This window comes from Mesoplodon mirus (assembly GCF_964341445.2).
Source record: "Mesoplodon mirus genome assembly, chromosome: 11".
Classification (NCBI taxonomy): domain Eukaryota; kingdom Metazoa; phylum Chordata; class Mammalia; order Artiodactyla; family Ziphiidae; genus Mesoplodon; species Mesoplodon mirus.
In genome coordinates this window covers 31,263,414-31,280,936 of record NC_138987.1, presented here as the reverse complement: position 1 = coordinate 31,280,936, position 17,523 = coordinate 31,263,414, and the positions used below count along the sequence as shown (strand labels likewise).

General features: G+C 46.1%; 1 protein-coding gene across 1 annotated transcript in view; it reads left to right on the top strand.

Moving 5' to 3' along the window:
- Positions 1 to 17,523, top strand: part of SYN3 (synapsin III) — a 410,811-nt gene that overhangs the window by 338,912 nt on the left and 54,376 nt on the right. The window contains exon 6 of the mRNA XM_082636954.1: positions 2,119 to 2,181. Within this exon, the coding sequence (XP_082493080.1) occupies positions 2,119 to 2,181 (63 nt within the window). The remainder of the gene's footprint in view (positions 1 to 2,118; positions 2,182 to 17,523) is intronic.

Sequence of the window (17,523 nt, the reverse complement as noted above, 5' to 3'; positions counted from 1 at the left end):
ACCGCCAGGAATTACTTACCACTTATAACGTTAAGTGGAAAGAGCAACAAGCAAAATTGGGTATGCACTTACTCCCAATTTTGTGAGAACAGAACAAATCGAAAGAAAAAATTTAGATTAAAAAAAAAAACAAGACGATCAGATAATACACCAAAACTGCTCAAATTTTGAGGGTGATTTTTATTGTCTTCTTTGTACATAACAACATAGAACTTTATTATATTTTACAAACTTTTTATAATGAGTACATATTGCTTTTGGAATCAAAAATAAATATTGCCTTTTTTTAAAAAGATGCATTTGTTAACTCTAGAACCAGGATATGATCAATTTTAGCCTGAAATCAGGGAGGAAATTTTTTATTCAGCATCTACTACAGGAAGCCCTTGTACTAGATCTTAGAGGAAACCATTCACATCAGGCTTTTTTTTCTTTCTTTTTTTTTTTTTTTTTTTTTTGCTGTACACGGGCCTCTCACTGTTGTGGCCTCTCCCGTTGCGGAGCACAGGCTCCAGACACGCAGGCTCAGCGGCCATGGCTCATGGGCCCAGCCGCTCCACGGCATGTGGGACCTTCCCAGACCGGGGCACGAACCCGTGTCCCCTGCATCGGCAGGCGGACTCTCAACCACTGCGCCACCAGGGAAGCCCTCACATCAGGCTTGAAGTCTGACAGACCTAAGTTCAAGAGCCAGCGCCACCCCTTCCCAGCAGCTTCCTTGAGTCTCAATTTTCTGCCTGTGAAATGGTAACAAGAATACCTTCCCTGCTCGCCTCATGGGATCATTGTGGTGGTAAAATGAGATGAGGTCCATCCCGTGGGATTGTGACCCACAGCAGACCCTTCTACGCAGCTATAGCCACTCCTAAGTGTCAGACTAGGTGCTGGGCACCAGGAGGGAAGAGCTGGGTTCCTCCTCTCAGAGCGTCCAGAGTGTCGGGGGGAATCCAGGACAGAGCGACAGGCACCAGAGAGTGGGACGTGATTACCTCTGGCTAGGGCTGACTCAAGTCAAAGGAGTGGTATTATTACTAAATAACAAGAAGGGATAACCTTTGCCCTCAAGCAACTCCAAATATACTTCTAGACACCAAGCAAACCCATCTCAAGCAATATATGAACAGAATGAGGAGGAAATGCATAGCCTAGGTTCAAACCTGGTCCCCTCACTTGCTAGCTGAGTAAGCGTGGGCATGGGGGAGCACCTAACCATTTGAGCCCCTCTCGTCCTCTGTATCATAGGGAGAGGCATCCATGCCTCGTAGGTCTTGCTCAGTGGACTGATTAAGGCACAGATTCCGTATCGAGCACCTTCCCTGGATCAGGCAGTGTTCTAATGGCTGGGGATGCAACAGGGAACCAACCAGGACAGGCTGCTGCCCTGTTGCTCTCTGAAGGAGATGATCCAGGGCAGTTGCTCAGCACAGCACCCACACAGCGCAGACCATAAATGCTTGTGCTGTAGCATGACCACTATCATTAAGAAAACTCACAGCGTGGCCTGGAGAGGGCTTGGGGGAGGGAATGAGAGTTTCCAGATACAAGAAGGTTGTTGTCGGGAATCACGCAAGGCAGAGCCAAGACAGGAATATTTAAGCTGCCATTCATTGAGTGTTTACAATGTAAAGCCTTCACATGTGGTAACTCATTTAATCCTCATAGCAACCCTGTGGGATGGATACTCATCATTCCCATTTTACAGATGAGGACCCTGAAGCACAGATCCATGTGGTAGCTTATCTGAGGTTGCACAAGTGGTAAAGCCAGGATTTGAAGCATAGATCCTGAAGCACAGATCCATGTGGTAGCTTATCTGAGGTTGCACAAGTGGTAAAGCCAGGATTTGAATCCAGTCAGTTTGCTCTGCTCTGCATTCTCCCCAGATTGGTGGATGCCCCGGGCAGGCTGGTTTTAGGAGCTCGGGGCTGCCTTTGGAAGCTGAAAGCAATGGCATTTAGGGTGTTTAAGCCACAGAGAGATGACCATCTGTCCAAGCATTCTTTTGGGCATTGCTGGTGATATCAGATGACCATATCTTTCTACAGAACCGGCAGTGAACAGTGTCTTGGTGGTGATGCTCTGGGATGCTAATGAGTAATTTCTTCTTGTCTCTTTCAGCTCACAGCCCCACACTTCCCTGTGGTGGTCAAGCTGGGACACGCCCACGCCGGAATGGGAAAGGTATGAGAAGCAGCTCTTCCGCTTATGTTAATACTCACACGGCTTCCGCAGACTACCTGTTCTCCTCTCCCTATATCCCCCATCACCCCCACCTGAGCCCAGCCACCCAGATCAGAGTATTAGAGGAGACCAAAATTCACTCCTTGTCCTCCCCAACCCACCTTTCTCTGAGCTCCCACAGAGCTCTCTCCAGCTCAGGCCATACTAGCCAAACCCTACCTGGCTAATTGTTTCCTGTCATTGTGAATTCAGAGAAACAGATGTAAAGCATTTTGCAGATGGTGATTCTTCTGTTCCTGTCATCATCTCCACAGCTACATGTAAGCTCATGTCTTACTCATCTCTTTATCACCTGCAGCGTTAGCACCCGGAAGGTGGCAAATGCATATGGCTCCCAGGAGGAAGCCCCTGGAGTCAGTTTCTACAAAAGTAAATAACATATTTTACATAGTCACAGTTGACGCTGCTACCAAACCAAACTTGGGTCCGCTCACCCGCGTGCAGTAAAGCCAATCTACTGACACTGGGTTGTGGTGAAGGAAAGTGCAGCTTTTATTGTAAAGGTGCCAATACAAGGAGGACGGGTGGCTCCTGCTCTAAAACCCCGAACTCCCCCTGAAGGGCTTCAGCAGAGCATTTTTAAAGGCCAGGTGAGGGAGGGGGTCGCAGGGAATGTCATCAGCTCATGCACAATTCTCTGATTGGTTGATGGTGAGGCAACAGAGTGGTTAACATGATCAATCCTTAGGCACCAGTAGGTCTGGGGACTCATGATCATCAAATAGTTAATTTCTTCCATTTGGTGGTGGTTTTAGCATCTGTAAAACAATTCAAGAAGTGTGCATCGGATACTATTATCTAGGTCCTTCAGAGAGGAGCTACAGCAGAAGATATGGGGGAGGAGTCTGTCCCAGAAAGGCCTTATAGGGTCCTGCTCGGTTACAACATATTATGACAAATTGTACTGATCAGATTTTTGCAGTTGCAAGTGTAGAAACGCAAATCAAATTAGGGGGCAAAAGATAATTCATTGGTTCAAGGATCAGGAAGTCTGGGATAGTTCTTGATAGATTCAGGCAGAGCTGGATCCAGGAGCTCAAATGATATCAGAGCTCTTGGCTCTGTTTATCTCTACTTGGTGTTTCTTCAGATAGTCGAGATAGATGGCTGTGGGTGGCCCATTCTGGTCCCTAAGCTCACCGTCCCAGAGGAAGAAAGACCCTGTCTCTTTCCAGCATCTCTGTATAAATCTCATGGAGGGATACTGGTCAGTGCTTGGGCTTCTGGAGATTTACTCCTAAATAAGGGGAGTGGGGATGGGGAAGTGTCGGGGGCTACCACAGGCCACCTCTCAAGCTTCTGGCTGAAACAGAACCGTGTGAGAACGTGTGGATCTCAGTGCCTGCTGTCCCCATTGGAGGGACCTGAGCCCATGCCCAAGGCCCAACCCGGGCATCCTAGATAAAGGGCAGCAGGGGCCAGTAGAAACCTTGCTTTGTGTAGGCTCAGCCCAGCCATGAATAACCCTAAACCCTGCACCTTTGTTCTTCCCACCCCATTATGCCTTCTGTATCACCTCTTTCCACCTAAACTCCATCCCCTTCAAGCAGCAAAGGATGGAAAGGGTCAGACAGGTCAGGGCATGACCTCAGCTCTGACCTTTGTGTGAAGTGGAGCAAGTTGCCATCTAACTTCTCTTGGCCTCCTCATCTGACAAATGATGACACTTTTTTTTTATTGAAGTCTAGTTGATTTACAATGCTGTGCCAATCTCTGCTGTAGAGCAAAGTGACTCAGTTATACACATATAGACATTCTTTTTTCATATTCTTTTCCATTATGGTTTATCACAGGGTACTGAGGATAGTTCCCTGTGCTATACGTTAGGACCTTGTTGTTTATCCATTCTAAATGTAACAGTTTGCACAAACAATGATACTTCTTATAACCACCTTTAAAATGAATCCTTGTCTATTATATCTCAGTAAAACTTGAAGCAAAAAAAAGTTTTTAATCCTCCCGCCATACTACCTCTCCCTACAAAGGACACATTGTGAGGGCAGAGATTTTTACCTGTGTGCCCACTACTGCACCTACGGCTCCAAATGGCTCCTGGTGTACCCTAGCCCCTCAGTTTGTTGGTCGAGTGGATAAATGAGTAACTCCCTCTTCAGATGCCACCCTCAGTCTGCTCCCCACTGCTTGTTCTCCCAACCCCTCCTCCATCCCCTGTCATCTGGCTATAGCTCCCTCCACTCCTGAGGCTGCCCTCCCCATGGTCCTCAATGACCCTCTGCTGCTAATTCAGCTGTCACTTTTCTATCCATAGCTGAATTTACCTTTCTATATCATTTAAACCTGCTGGCCGTCCTTTCTGCCCTGAAACTCATGCCCCTCTCCGGGCTCTCTGCTCTCTCTCTGACCCCTCCTTCACAGTCTCCTTCAAGTGCTTTCCTTCCTGCTCCATCTTTAGCCGCATCTATTCCATCAGCACACGCTATCTGAGCTCTCGTCTGCTCTTTCAGCTTCAGCTCCCATCTACACACCAACAGCCCGCCAGTCACATTTCCTGTACAGAACATCAGGCTCTTATACCCAGTTACCTCCTCTACATCTCCACTGCGTGCCCCGTGGAAACCTCAGACTCTAAACTTCCCAGACCATGCCCATTTGGTTTTCAGACAGCCCGCCCTCCTTCCTCATCTTTATCCTCCTCCTCTTCCTGGGACCATCTCTACAACAGGAACCACCAGTCCCTCCATTGTCTTGGAACAGAAATCTGGGAGTCATCTCCCCTCCCCTGTGTCCAAATGGTCATCAAGTCTTGTCACTTGCCCTTTTGTTAATGTTTCTCAAACCTGTCCCTTTCTTTCCGCCTACTGTCACCATCTTGGACAGCTTTGGTAAAGTTAGAGGGTTCCCAAGAATTAAATTCCGTTTCTAAAGCTTAAAATAATCCCAGACAGGAAATAAAATGAAGGAAATACTTAAAGAGACTGACGCAATGTCGGGGGAGGGGATGCCTCTGAGAAACTCAAGCCCAAAAGGAACTCCCAGAACATGGAAAGGAGGCTACATCTCCGAGGATAAGAAGTGTCACCCGCTGGAATAAACTGAGGTTTACAAAAATGCTGAGATCAAGGGGAAAGGACTTTTCTCCTTCTGTCTGGAATGAGAAAAGTATCAGGAACGGCCTGGACATGCCAACTGAGCAAATGATGTCATATTCATGGCTGAGGGGGAGAAAAACAGAACGGTATCTTCTACAGTACTTCCACTTTCTCTCCAGAAGGAAGATTGTCTGTCTGGAGAGAAGCAAGGAGAACATTTCTAGGAGGAAACTGGTGAAGAGGCTGTCAATTAACTCAGTCTTACTGGAAATCCACCCAGGATCCCATGATTGAAATTCCTGACCCTCCTCAATTATATTTTGCTTCTCTGTTCACACATATTAATTTGTACCTACTCTGTGCTAAGAATCGGAGGATGAATAGGACCCAGTCCTTGCTCTCAAGAAACTGAGGAGACAACCACATAAGTAAATAAGTATAAGATGTGCTGAGGATCTGATAGAAGGCTGTGCAGGGAGTGTGGAGATTGAGGGAAGGAGCTTAATTCCACCTAAGGGATGGAAAGAAGTTCCCTGTCAGGGTAACTACGTGGTTTGGTGTGCCTGGAGATTTAAGGAATTCTAACAAACAAGAAAGGCTCGAAGACAAGAGGTGGACCAATACCCTCTTTATTAAAACAAAGAATAGTGGATGTCACAAGGCACAGAAATCAAAATATAGTGAAACGCCGTGCAGTTTGGGGAGCACTTAGATAGTCAGGAGGTAATCATGGGACACACTAGGAGTTCTAAGAAACCAGTAAGGCTAGACCAATTTAAGAGGGTGGCGTTCTTCCCCCAGGGGCATTTGGTCTGGAGGCGGTTTTGGTTGTCACAGCTGGGGGTGAGGGAAGTGCTAGGGACATCTGGCATCTACCCGGTGGGAGCCAAGGATGCTGCTGATCACCCTAAATGCCCCCTACAACAAAGAATTATCCAGCCCAAAATGTCAAGAGCGTCAAGGTTAAGAAACCCTGGACAAAATTAATTTCATTTCCTTTGTGGAAAGTTTTACCAGATTAGAAACCAGAGGAAGCAGTGGTTATTATGGAGTTCAGCATGTTTCAAAGTCTGTTCCAAAGGACTATGCTAAAGACTATTTTAGTCAAATATGAAAATTCCTTGTTAAAGTAGGTTTTTAGTGCAGAACTTCTCAGAGTCGTAAATTTGCTCATATACCTCCTAGGGGCACAAGCACATAAAAACTTGTGCAGAATTTTCCAGATTTACCTGACTCAAGAAATTTTTCACCATTTTTAAATTGAGATGCATGTCCTTTCCTTAATTTGTAAAAACTCTTCACACATTAAGAACGTTCATCCTTTGTCATACTTTGCAATGATTTTTCTCCATTTGACAGTTACATATCCATTTTATTTTTCAGTATTTAACCATTTTTAAAGGTTTTTTTTCAATTGTAGTCACATGTTTCCAACTTTGGGAGGCAGTTTGTTATAGTGGCTAAGGGTGTTGATTTGAATCTACTTGTTAGTTGTGAGACCTTAGGTTAAGTTACTTACCCTCCCCAACCCTAGTTTCATCTTATGTAAAAGGAGGATATTAATAGTATCAACCTAATATGCTGGTTGTGAAGATTAAGAGACATTATTCATGTCAAACACATAGTTCAGTGCCTGGAACACAATAGGCACTCAATAAATATTAGCTGTCATTATTATTAAGAATGTTTGGACCTGCTCTGGGAACCCAAAATCCAATTGAAGTCAATAGGGGAGATGTGACTAAACAGCATCCTCTGTCAGAGACTTTATTTCATTTGGCTGCAAGTTCAATGTGAATCAGATGAGTAAGGAGTTGCCAAAAGCTCTAATCCATAAACACCTAATAAATAGGTGAAAATGGGCTCAACCTCATTCATCACTAGGGAAATGCAAATGAAAACTATGATGAGATGCCACTATATAACCACTAGACTAGCTCAAACTAAAAAGATTAATAATACTAAGTGTTGGCAAGGACATGGAACATTTGGAACACAAACACAGAGCTAGTGAAAGTGTCAATTGATACAACTGCTTTGGAATACAGATTGTTATCATCTACTAAGCTGAAGTTACACAGAAGTTCTTCTTTTAGGTATACCCAACCTAAATGCATGTGTGTGTGCTCCAGTGTTTATAGCAGCTTGTTCATAGTTACCAAAATCTGGACACAGTCCATGTGTCCGTTAGAAATAGAATAGATAAATAAATCACAGTATATTCAGACAAATGGAAAATTTCCAGCAGTGAAAATGAATGAACTACAACTATATACAACAACATGCATGAATTTCACAAATACACCATTGAATGAAATAAGTCAGATACAAAAGGATGCCTATTTATATGATTCCATTTATATAAAATTCAAAACCAGGGAAACTAAACTATAGTGTTAAGTGGGATACATACTAAGGTGATAAAACTTTTAAGAAAAGCAAGAAAATTACTACCATAAAAAAATAGAAGTTACCTTTGTGGAGGAGGGAGGTGTGGTCATTGGGATGCAGCAGGAGTGGTCCAAGTTGTAGTTCTTGACTTGGGTAGTAGTTATGTGGATGTTTGCTTTGTGATTGACAGCTCATTGAACTGTCATTTTTTATACTGGGCAATTCTCCATGTATGTTATATTTCAAAATAAAATAAGGTTTTTTAAACCTTGTTTAGGACATATTAATGGAGATCTGATTTCCAAAATAAAGTGAGAGTCCTGCACTGCACTGATTCCTCCATGGCTAGAACACTGTATTCGGTTCTGGGCTGTAAACCAGTTCTGGATGTTTGGAAGAGCCATTGGCACATGAGTATGTCCAGTGGAAAATGAACTGAGCAATAGAGGGCAGAGGCTTCCAGGCTAGGAGGGCTAGAGACAGTGTGGCCACCGTCCCCAGAAACATGGAGAATTGTCCTGGGAAGGTAAGCTGGGCTGCTTCTATATAACATGTAGCAGCCAAAAACGGGACCAAGGTTGGGGGAAATGCATGAGGGTTGTGTTGAAAGAGCAACTTTCTGACACTCGGAGGCGAATATTAATGGAATGAAGAGCCCCTTTGGGTAGGAAGTTCTCATCATTGCAGAACTGGAGCAAAGATGAATACTTACTGGAGAGTTTCAAGGGAATTTAAGCATTATGTGAGATTCTTAGCCTGAGATGTTTGAACCCTGTAAAACTGAGACACATCTGCGTATGTTTATGTGTGGATGGGATATGAATGTTTTGCGGGGGGGAAAAGAGTCCATAGCTTCTTTCACCTTTTCACAGGGGCCCATGACCCTCCCAAAGTTTAACATACCCTGAAGGTGACTGCTACAGTATCTTCTAATGAAAAGAATCTGTGGTTTTGAGCAATACTATGAGCGGTCTATTGAAAGGAATGACATATCTGTTATCATAGAAGTCAAGTTCAAGGCCAACTGCCAGTATAGTGTGGGGGTAGCATTTGTAGAATCTGAAAGCGTGTTTCTGGTTTGAATCTGGATTAACCATTTACTAGTTGTGTGTCCTTGGGCAAGTTGCCTAACCTCTCCATGCCTCAATTTCTTCATCTCTAATATGGGGACAATAATCTCCCTCCTGGAGTTGTAATGATGATAGAATCAATCAGCCCAGGCTTAGGAAGGTGCCTGGTCAACACTCAGTGAATGGGAGCTTTAAAAACTCACTACAGATATAAACTATTACTCTGATTACTTAACTGCTTATCTCAACTAAGATGAGATAAGCAGTTGCTCATAATAGACAAAAAGGGGAGGAGAATTAAATTCTGGGTAAATTCTTAAAGTAAGGAAAACGGGACTCCAGCATTCCCAGGAGAGGCCAAGATAACACGCAAACCCCACCCTGGGAGTCACCTTATCCTTGTTTCATAAATTCACAGACTTTCAGGACTTAAGTACCAGCACCCCACTTAAAAGATAAGAACCTGAGGCCCCAGAGAGGAGAAGGGTCTTGCCCAAGGCCACATAGTGAGGAAGCATCCCCAGTAACAGAACAGGAAGGGAAAGAAAATCCTTTGAGATTATTCAACCCCATTGCATACTTTACAGATAAGAACAGTAGTAGTAATAATAGCCAGAATAATAATAAAAGCTAATACTCTATGGAGTTTACTCTGTGCAGGCACTGTTCTAAGTGCTTTATGAATCACTCATTGACTACTATCCCCTCATAACCACCCTATGAGGAAGATACTGTGGGTATCCCCACTTTTCAGATGAGTAAACTGAGGCACAGGGAGTAAGGGGTGGAATGGGCTTCAACCCTGGGCAGTCTGGCTCTGGCTCCTAAGCTCAGTGAGAGGTAAAGGGCACTGCCATGGTCACAGGTTAATAAGCCCAGATGCGGGCTTGGCCAGGGTTTGTTGTTCTACTAAGAGGAGCCTGGAGTGATGAGGGACAGGGATGAGGTGCCCTGACAGACAGCCTGTCTGTTCTGGGGGGACGAGGTGGCAGCTCCTGAATGCACTGTTTTCCAGTCGCCCCCGCATCTTGCACACCCCTGCTTGGCCAGGGCCGCTGCTGTCATCAGCTCCCAGCGACCTGGACTCTGCTCTCTTCCCTCGGGCTGACTTACTTAATAAGACTTCCAGCACTGTCCACTTTTTAAAGTGGGAGTAGGTGGCCAGATAACACAGTAATGGAGAGAAAGGGCTAGAAAATGAGCAAATGGGGGAGTGGAACCCAGGGGAACAGTTAAGAAATTAAGTGCTCCCCAGCACCTGGGAGATCACCAGGGAGGAAAGTCACTCTGTGTTTCATGCTCAGCAGAAGCTGAATCAAGTGAGAGCGGGGGAGAGGCTCCAGCCTGCAAGGCGTGCCGGGGAAGCAGTGTTCACGGGCCGCTGCCAAGCTGTGTAGGAGGAGAGGAGAGAGGGACACACACTCCCTCCAGCAGCCTCCCTCTCAATTGCACCACCCACCAAGTCCCCCCACCCCCAGATGACCACTGCCTCCTTTACTCTCTGCTTCTCTTGAACAAAATGGGCCCTTAAGGGGCTTCCATCTGTCCTTTACACCTTAGTGAAAATTGTAAACACTGTTCTCTGCATCTCAGAGCCTCTGGCATGAGGTTGCCCTCTCTATAAGCACAATAAATACTCTCGATCCTCATTATTCATGGATTCTGTATTTCTGAATTCACCTACTCACTAGGAATATATTCATCACCCCAGAATCAATTCTCATAGTGTTTTTGTGGTCATTCACAGACATGTGCAGAGTGGTGAATAATTTGCTTGTTCCTTCCCAACTGATGTCGACCAGGAAACACTCTTCTTGTTTCAGCTTGTAAACAAGTGTCCTCTTCTTGGTGTATTTAGTGCCACACTTTTGCATTTTTGTCCCTTGTGTTGGCGATTTCATTGTTTAAAATGACTCCCAAGCGTAGGGCTGAAGTGCTGTCTGGTGTTGCTAACCCCAAGCAGGCTGTGATGTTTCTTATGGAAAAAAATGTATGTGTTAGATAAGCTTCATTCAGGTATGAGTTATGGTGTTGTTGCCTATGAGTTCAATGTTAATGAATCAACCATATATATTAAATAAGTTGTCTTTAAAAGGAAGCACACATAACAAGATTATATATTGATGAGTTGATGAAAATGTGACCATAGGCTTGCAGGAAACGAACCCTAGGAGCAGTGGTTCAGGATTCGCTAATTCAGTGTTTGCTGCAAAGTTACAGAATGTAACTACTGTGAATAATGAGAATGGACTCTGTGTGTGTGTATACCTATGTGTATATATCACACACACAAACACACATATTCTGTAAAGAGTCCTAAGGGCCTCTTTCTTCCTTTGGATGCCAAAATGCCACAATTCCAAGCACAAACAGAAGCAAACTAAAACAGTTATTCCATGACTCTGTCCAGCCTGACATCTGTCATGTTGAAGATGACATCACCTGGATCATCAGCTCGTTTTCCTTACGAGGGTTTAAGGCTGGTGACGCTTACTCTGCCAATCCCCGCATATTTGCACCATCCTTGGTTGGCCTGGGTTCAGGAAACCTGGGTCCTCCCGCCAGCCTTGCACTCCCTGGGGCCCACAGTATCCACCTGGGCAAGTCATTTAAACACATAAGTGCAGGGTGCCAAATATGTCAAATATACACGATTTTCCTCACCAGTCACTTGGAAGAGCTAGTGAGTAGAAGTGCCTTAAAAAGTATGAAGCGCCACGTGACTGTGAGGTGGAGAGGTAAACGAAGAAGAGTATGGGCTTTGGACTTAGACCTCACTGGGTTCGGATCTGGGCTCTGCCATCGGCTAGCATTGTGACCTGGTGCAAACTCCTTGCCTTCTCTGGGATAACTCAAAGCAGATCAGATGGGATGAACAAAGGTACACCAGCTGGTGCAACAGGATAAGTGCCTTCAACATCTCCTCTAACCCTCAAAGGTGCCCTGAGAGCTATTTCTGATCCCAGCATTCCAGAGGTTCCAAGAGTTGTTTTGCTTCAAGTCACAGGTAAATGACGGAAGCGGGATTCAAACTGAGGTTGTTAGGTCCTTCAGCTCTTTTCTTCCTGCTGCCTGGGACCCTCAGGAACGCCCTGGTGGAGTCATCTCTTCCCATCATAAGGCGACCAGCCAACTTAATTGGAGGGTTGATTTATGAAGAATTTCACAGGGTTCCACCCAAGAAACATGTCAGTACCTTGCAGACGAGCACTGACCTTTGCATATGAACTGCTCTTGTTGTCTCCTGGACTGATCTCACCCCAGACCTGAAGCCAAGAATAAGAACCCTTGTGCAAGAGAATGAGAAGAAGAAAAGGAAGAATATCACCCCCTGGCACTATGTCTTAAAAACAGTGTACATTCCCAGTCACAGGCCCCATTTTGTCAAGAGGGACAGAGACACAGGAACAGACTCATCTGGAAAGAATAAATTACCTGCTATTGTGTGCACTGACCACACCACTCCTCCATGGAAAACAGAGTATTTTTGAGCCGACAAACATTGAAAAACAGTAGTACTTCCTTTTTCTTTTCTCTCCTTTCCTGGCAACATCTGTTGACCCACACTGGCATAGTATGCAAGAAAGGCCAGAGAAGTCATTCCCTAGGAGTCTCCCCAAAAGAGGAGGGGGCACACATTGCCTGTTGGGAGGTACTCTGTATAATTTCCCACAACTTGATGACCAGCTCCATACTCTTCCCCCAACATTCGACCGTCACATGCAATTTACAAAATTCATCCACACTGGGAGCCTGCTCAGCTTCCAGCAGTCTTTTGATGAGGATATGGTTATCATGATACCCATTTAACAGATGAGACCAGCAGAGATCGAGGAGGCGAAATGATTTGGCATAAGGTTGCACATTGTGTGCTGGGAAGGCTGCACATTCTTTCCCCTGGTCCTGGCGCCCATGCCAGGGAAGGGAAGCCTCCAGAGTTCTGCCAGCCCACCTGGAACACAGCCTGTGTGTCCACTGAGGTCTTCCTCAACCAAAATCTGCAGGCGCAGCCCATTGTTACTGTCAGCAGGCAGTAGAAGTGATGTCCTGAAGCAAGCAGATGCCACCTGCTCACTGCGGCCGCAGCCCAGGCCAGCCTCCCACCCTGCTTCCTGCAGATGAGACCAGCCACACCTCTGGCTTCTTGGAAATGAATCCACTTGGAGGCAGCTGGCATTGTTGCCAACAGGTGGCGGCAGCAGGGTTGTTTGTGGGAGGAAGCCAGAGAAGGGTGTAAACAGTGGGCTTCCTGCCTTTTGGAGAGAGAAGAGAGTGTGTGTGTTCCGGGACAGGGTGAGCAGACGCCTTACACACAGTTATCAGCATCCTCTACCGAGCCTCCAGACAAATGAACACTATTGGCAGAACCTGTCCTCTCACCTTGACCACTGGCCCCCAGCCCCAAGAAACCTTCACACCAGCACTCCATCCTCCAGTAGTGAGGCCATAAGATGCAAGGGAGGCCACGTGGGACAGTGAATGCTGTTCAGGCTTTCCCATACGATGACGCTTGTGGAAAATGGTTGTATTGAGGATTGAGTGGGTCAATGGAGGGGGCTACCAGCAGCTGAAGAGAAGAGCCTGGGGCTTGCAGCCACTCTGAGGGATGAGGGAGCAGCAGCACAAGAGCACCTACTGGGATGCGCTGGGTGATGAACCAAGTTGAGTGTAGCCCCTGAGTCAGACGGGCCTGAGCTCCTTGACAGCCTTCTCTTCAAAGTGGGAACTTTGTAGAAGGACCAACAGTCTCAGCGTCACCTGGGAGCCCCTTAAAAATGCAGAGCACAGACATATCCTCCGACCTGCTGAATCAGATGCTGCATTTTAACAAGGTGCCCAGTGACCCGCATGCTGCTCTACACGCCCAGAGGACGTGAACTCAGATGCTCACCGGGTCAAGATAGTTACCGTAATGAGTCAAGAGTCCAGGTGGGGACTGTGATGACCCAGAGAGCCCAGGCCAGCCTGCATGGGCAGCCACACACAACTCAGTCCCAGCCAGACAAAGCCCTGAGAGACTGTGCAGACATGATCATCTGATTCTTTCCTAAGCCAAGTCTCTGGGTCTCTGATATGAATTCTCCTGATTTTAACGTATTGAAAACTAATTTTAAAATCTTTTGAAACTCTGTACAGGCCAAGTAAAACACATCTGTAGTCCACTGAACACCCTGGGGCACCAGTTGGGTGCCTCCAACTTTAGAGTCAATGTGGTCTTACCCTCTCTTTACAGGGAGCCATGCAGCCTAATGGTTAATGCCACAGGCTCTGCAACAGCCCCAGGAGTTCATATCCCAGCTCGGCCACTTCCCAGGTCTATTCTATAACCTTGGGTGAGCACTTGACTTGGAGTCTTCGTTTTCTCATCTGTAAAGTGGCCCTAATAAGTCTCCCTAATGGGTGGAGAGTTGCCCTGCAGCCTGACTGAGATAAAGCACTTTAAAAATCTGTGGATACTTAAAGAGATGTTGATTCACTTCCTCTAGGGCCTAAATGCTCCCTCTACTTTCCAGTGCTTACAGATCACTGGAGACCTCGTTAAAATGCAGATTCTGATTCACTAGGCCTGGGTGGGGCCTGCCTGAAAGTCTCCATTTCTAACAAGCTCCCAGGTAATGTCAGTGATGCTAGTCCCAGTCAGTTAGTCATGCCAGTCAGGGGTCAGCAGACTTTCTCAGTACGGGGCCAGCTGGTAAACATCTTAACCTCTCCGGCCAAATGGTCTGTTGCAACTACTGGACTCCACCATTGTGGTATAAAAACATCCATAGACAAGAGGTAAATGAATGAATGTGGCCGTGTTCCACTATAACTTTATGGACACTGAAATTTGAGTTTCATATAATTTTCACGTGTCATGGGATTATCATTCTTCTTTCAATTTTTTTTTCGCCAGCCATTTAAAAACTATTCTTAACCCATGGACCTCACAAAAACCTACAGTCAGCCTCCCCTGCTGGATTATAAACTCGCTGGGTGCACAAGCTGCACCCACTAAGTCCACCTTTCCTCCTGACCTGGCCAGTGCCCTGGACAGCGGGAAGCCCCCTCCTTCACCCTGCACCCTGCACGGGGCCCTGGGAAGCTGAGGTGTTGCCTTTCAGAGCTGACACTTGTCAGGTGCCTCCCTTCCCTTCCATTCAATCTCACGGTCACACTTTAACTCTATAAACACACGGGCAAAAGAATCAGTGACCCAGAGCTCAGTAACAACAGAAGGAGTTTGATTTATTAAGGGGAAGAGCAAAGGAAAGGAACCAGCAAACTGATAAGCAGGATAATTAGGCAGTTCCCTAAACAGTCCATCAAACCCTCCGTTGTTCCATCACTTCCCACCACCCCTTCCGACCCCTGGCAGCACGTGACCCAGGCAGCCAGGGCGAGGACATCCGTTGGACTCTGGGTCTCAGCCTTTGGAAGGATTGGGGGAGGGGCAAAGGCTTTTGAGAATTTGAGACCAGGGCTCTTGTGTTCATTCAACCAACATTAATGGATTTGGTGCCCAGCTGTTCTGAGTCAGGGACTCAGTAAATGTTTATTGAATATTTTGGCAGATGTTTATGAACATTTGTTATGTGCAAGGAATGGGCTAGACCCTGGGATGGAGGACTCTTGGTTAAGATCCAGACATGAAAAAGACATGGCTCCTGAATGCAGGAAATTTACCCGCAAAAGACACAGGTTCACACTAGACCACAGTCTAGGGCAGTGCTTGCCAGACTACCTCCCACAGGCCAAACCCAGTCCCAGACCTGGTTTTGTTAATAAAGTTTTATTGTAACACAGCCCTGCCCATTTGTATACATATTGTCTATGGCTGCTTCCACACTATAGCATCAGAGTTGAATCATTTTCATGGCCTGCAAAGCCTAAAATATTTACCACTGTATTCGTCACAGAAAAAGTTCGCCAATCCGTGGTCTAGTGCCATGCTTTTCCAAGTATTTGTACAGCAAACCCCAGTAAGTAATGCATACTGTAGGAGGAGGCAGACGATAAAATAAACAAATTAAACTGCAATATGTCAGGTGACAAGAAGGGCTCTGAAGGCAGAAACAGGATAAGAGGGAGAGAGCATGACGGGGGCAGGGGGCTGGGGCGGTTATCAGGGAAGCCTTCCTGTGAAGTGGCATGTGAAGGAAGGAGAGAGTGAGCCACATGGACACGTAGAGGAAGAGCATGACAGCAAAGGGGAGAGCGTGCACAAAAGCCCTGGGGCAGGAGTGAGTGCTTGAGGTGAAAAGTGATGGAAGTAAGGCTGGTGAGTTGGGGAGAGGTGGTAGAAGGTCGTGTAGACAACGCACTGCAGTCAGAGCAGAATGAATAAACCCTGTAGCAGAAAGACAAGCCCAGCGCTGAGAGGAGGTCCAGATAAAACTAGACCATGATGGAGGGGGAACCTCCACTGACTTATTAATTTGTCCAAAAATCACGTCTTGTAAGTGTGTGTAGGGACTGTGCTGAGGCAACAAATAAGCTCCTTCAAGGAGCTCCCTTTCTCATAGTGACAGAGGCCATGCAAGCAAATACATCATGACAGAGGGAAATGTCAGGGGAAGCAGGAGCACCTTTGGGGGGACCAGGGAAGACTTCCACACGATGGGAAACCTCAGCTGCATCTCAAAGGATGAGGAGATATAATGCAGGTTGATAAAGCCGAGAAAAGCATTCCAGGCAATGGGACCTGCACACACAAAGCCATAAAGGCCCAAGAGAGCATCGCAGGCTGTTGGTACAGTGGGGACAGTGGTTCTCAAGCCTGGCAGCGTGTTAGAAGCACCCAAGAAGCTTTGAAATTATACTTCTACCCGGGGCCCACCCCCAGACTTTGCAGTGATTGGCTGGAGGAGGACCCAGGCACTGGCATTTTTTTATCTCCAGGAGATGCTAATGTGACACCAGTACTTCAGAGCTCTGGGCTGGAGGGAGACATGGAAGAGTAGGTGAGACTGGGCAGGAGTCATGGCCAGATCATAGATGCGTTTTATGCTGCCTCTGCAATGTGGACTTTATCTTCTAGGTAAAGAGAGAGACCCACTGGTGGGGTTTAAGCAAAGAATGGGCATGGTTGGATTTATAAGGTAGAAAAAGCACTCTGGCAGCAGTGTGAGAGGAGAGGAGAGGAGTGGGGGCCAGGAGGAGAAGATTAGAAACCCTGGGAGTTATTAGGGAGACACTGCATCAGTTCAGAGAAGAAATAAGGGTTTGCACCCAGGCAGGACCAAGGCAGTGAGGAATGAGATAAGGATGCAGTCAAGAGATATGGGAAAAGCAGAATTGAAAGAACTTAAGGACTGCCCAGATGCAGGGCAGGAGAAGAAAACTGAGAATATAATGATTCCATTCACTGAAATATGAGATCAAGAAGGCTAGGCTTGAGGGGGAAGATAATGAGTTCAGTTTTTAACATTTTGAGTTGGAGGTACCAGTGGAAAATAACAACAATAATAATAATCACAAGCCATTTATTGAGCACTTACTAGGTACTGGGCCCTGTACTCCATGCTTTATATTCATTGTCTTACTTAATTGTCACAACAGCTCTATGAGGTAGATAATCTGACTGTCCCCATTTTACAGAGGGGAAAACTGAAGGTCGGAGAAGCTCAGTAAGTGAGAAGAATGATAACTTATTGTATGCACATGCCACTTTGCAGAGCTGGGCACATGGTGAGGGCTCAGAAAATGGCAGTAATACTAATTATTACTATCTTCTCTCCACCGTGGGAAGGAAACACAGGCCAAGTCTACGGGGAAGGGACCAATCATAT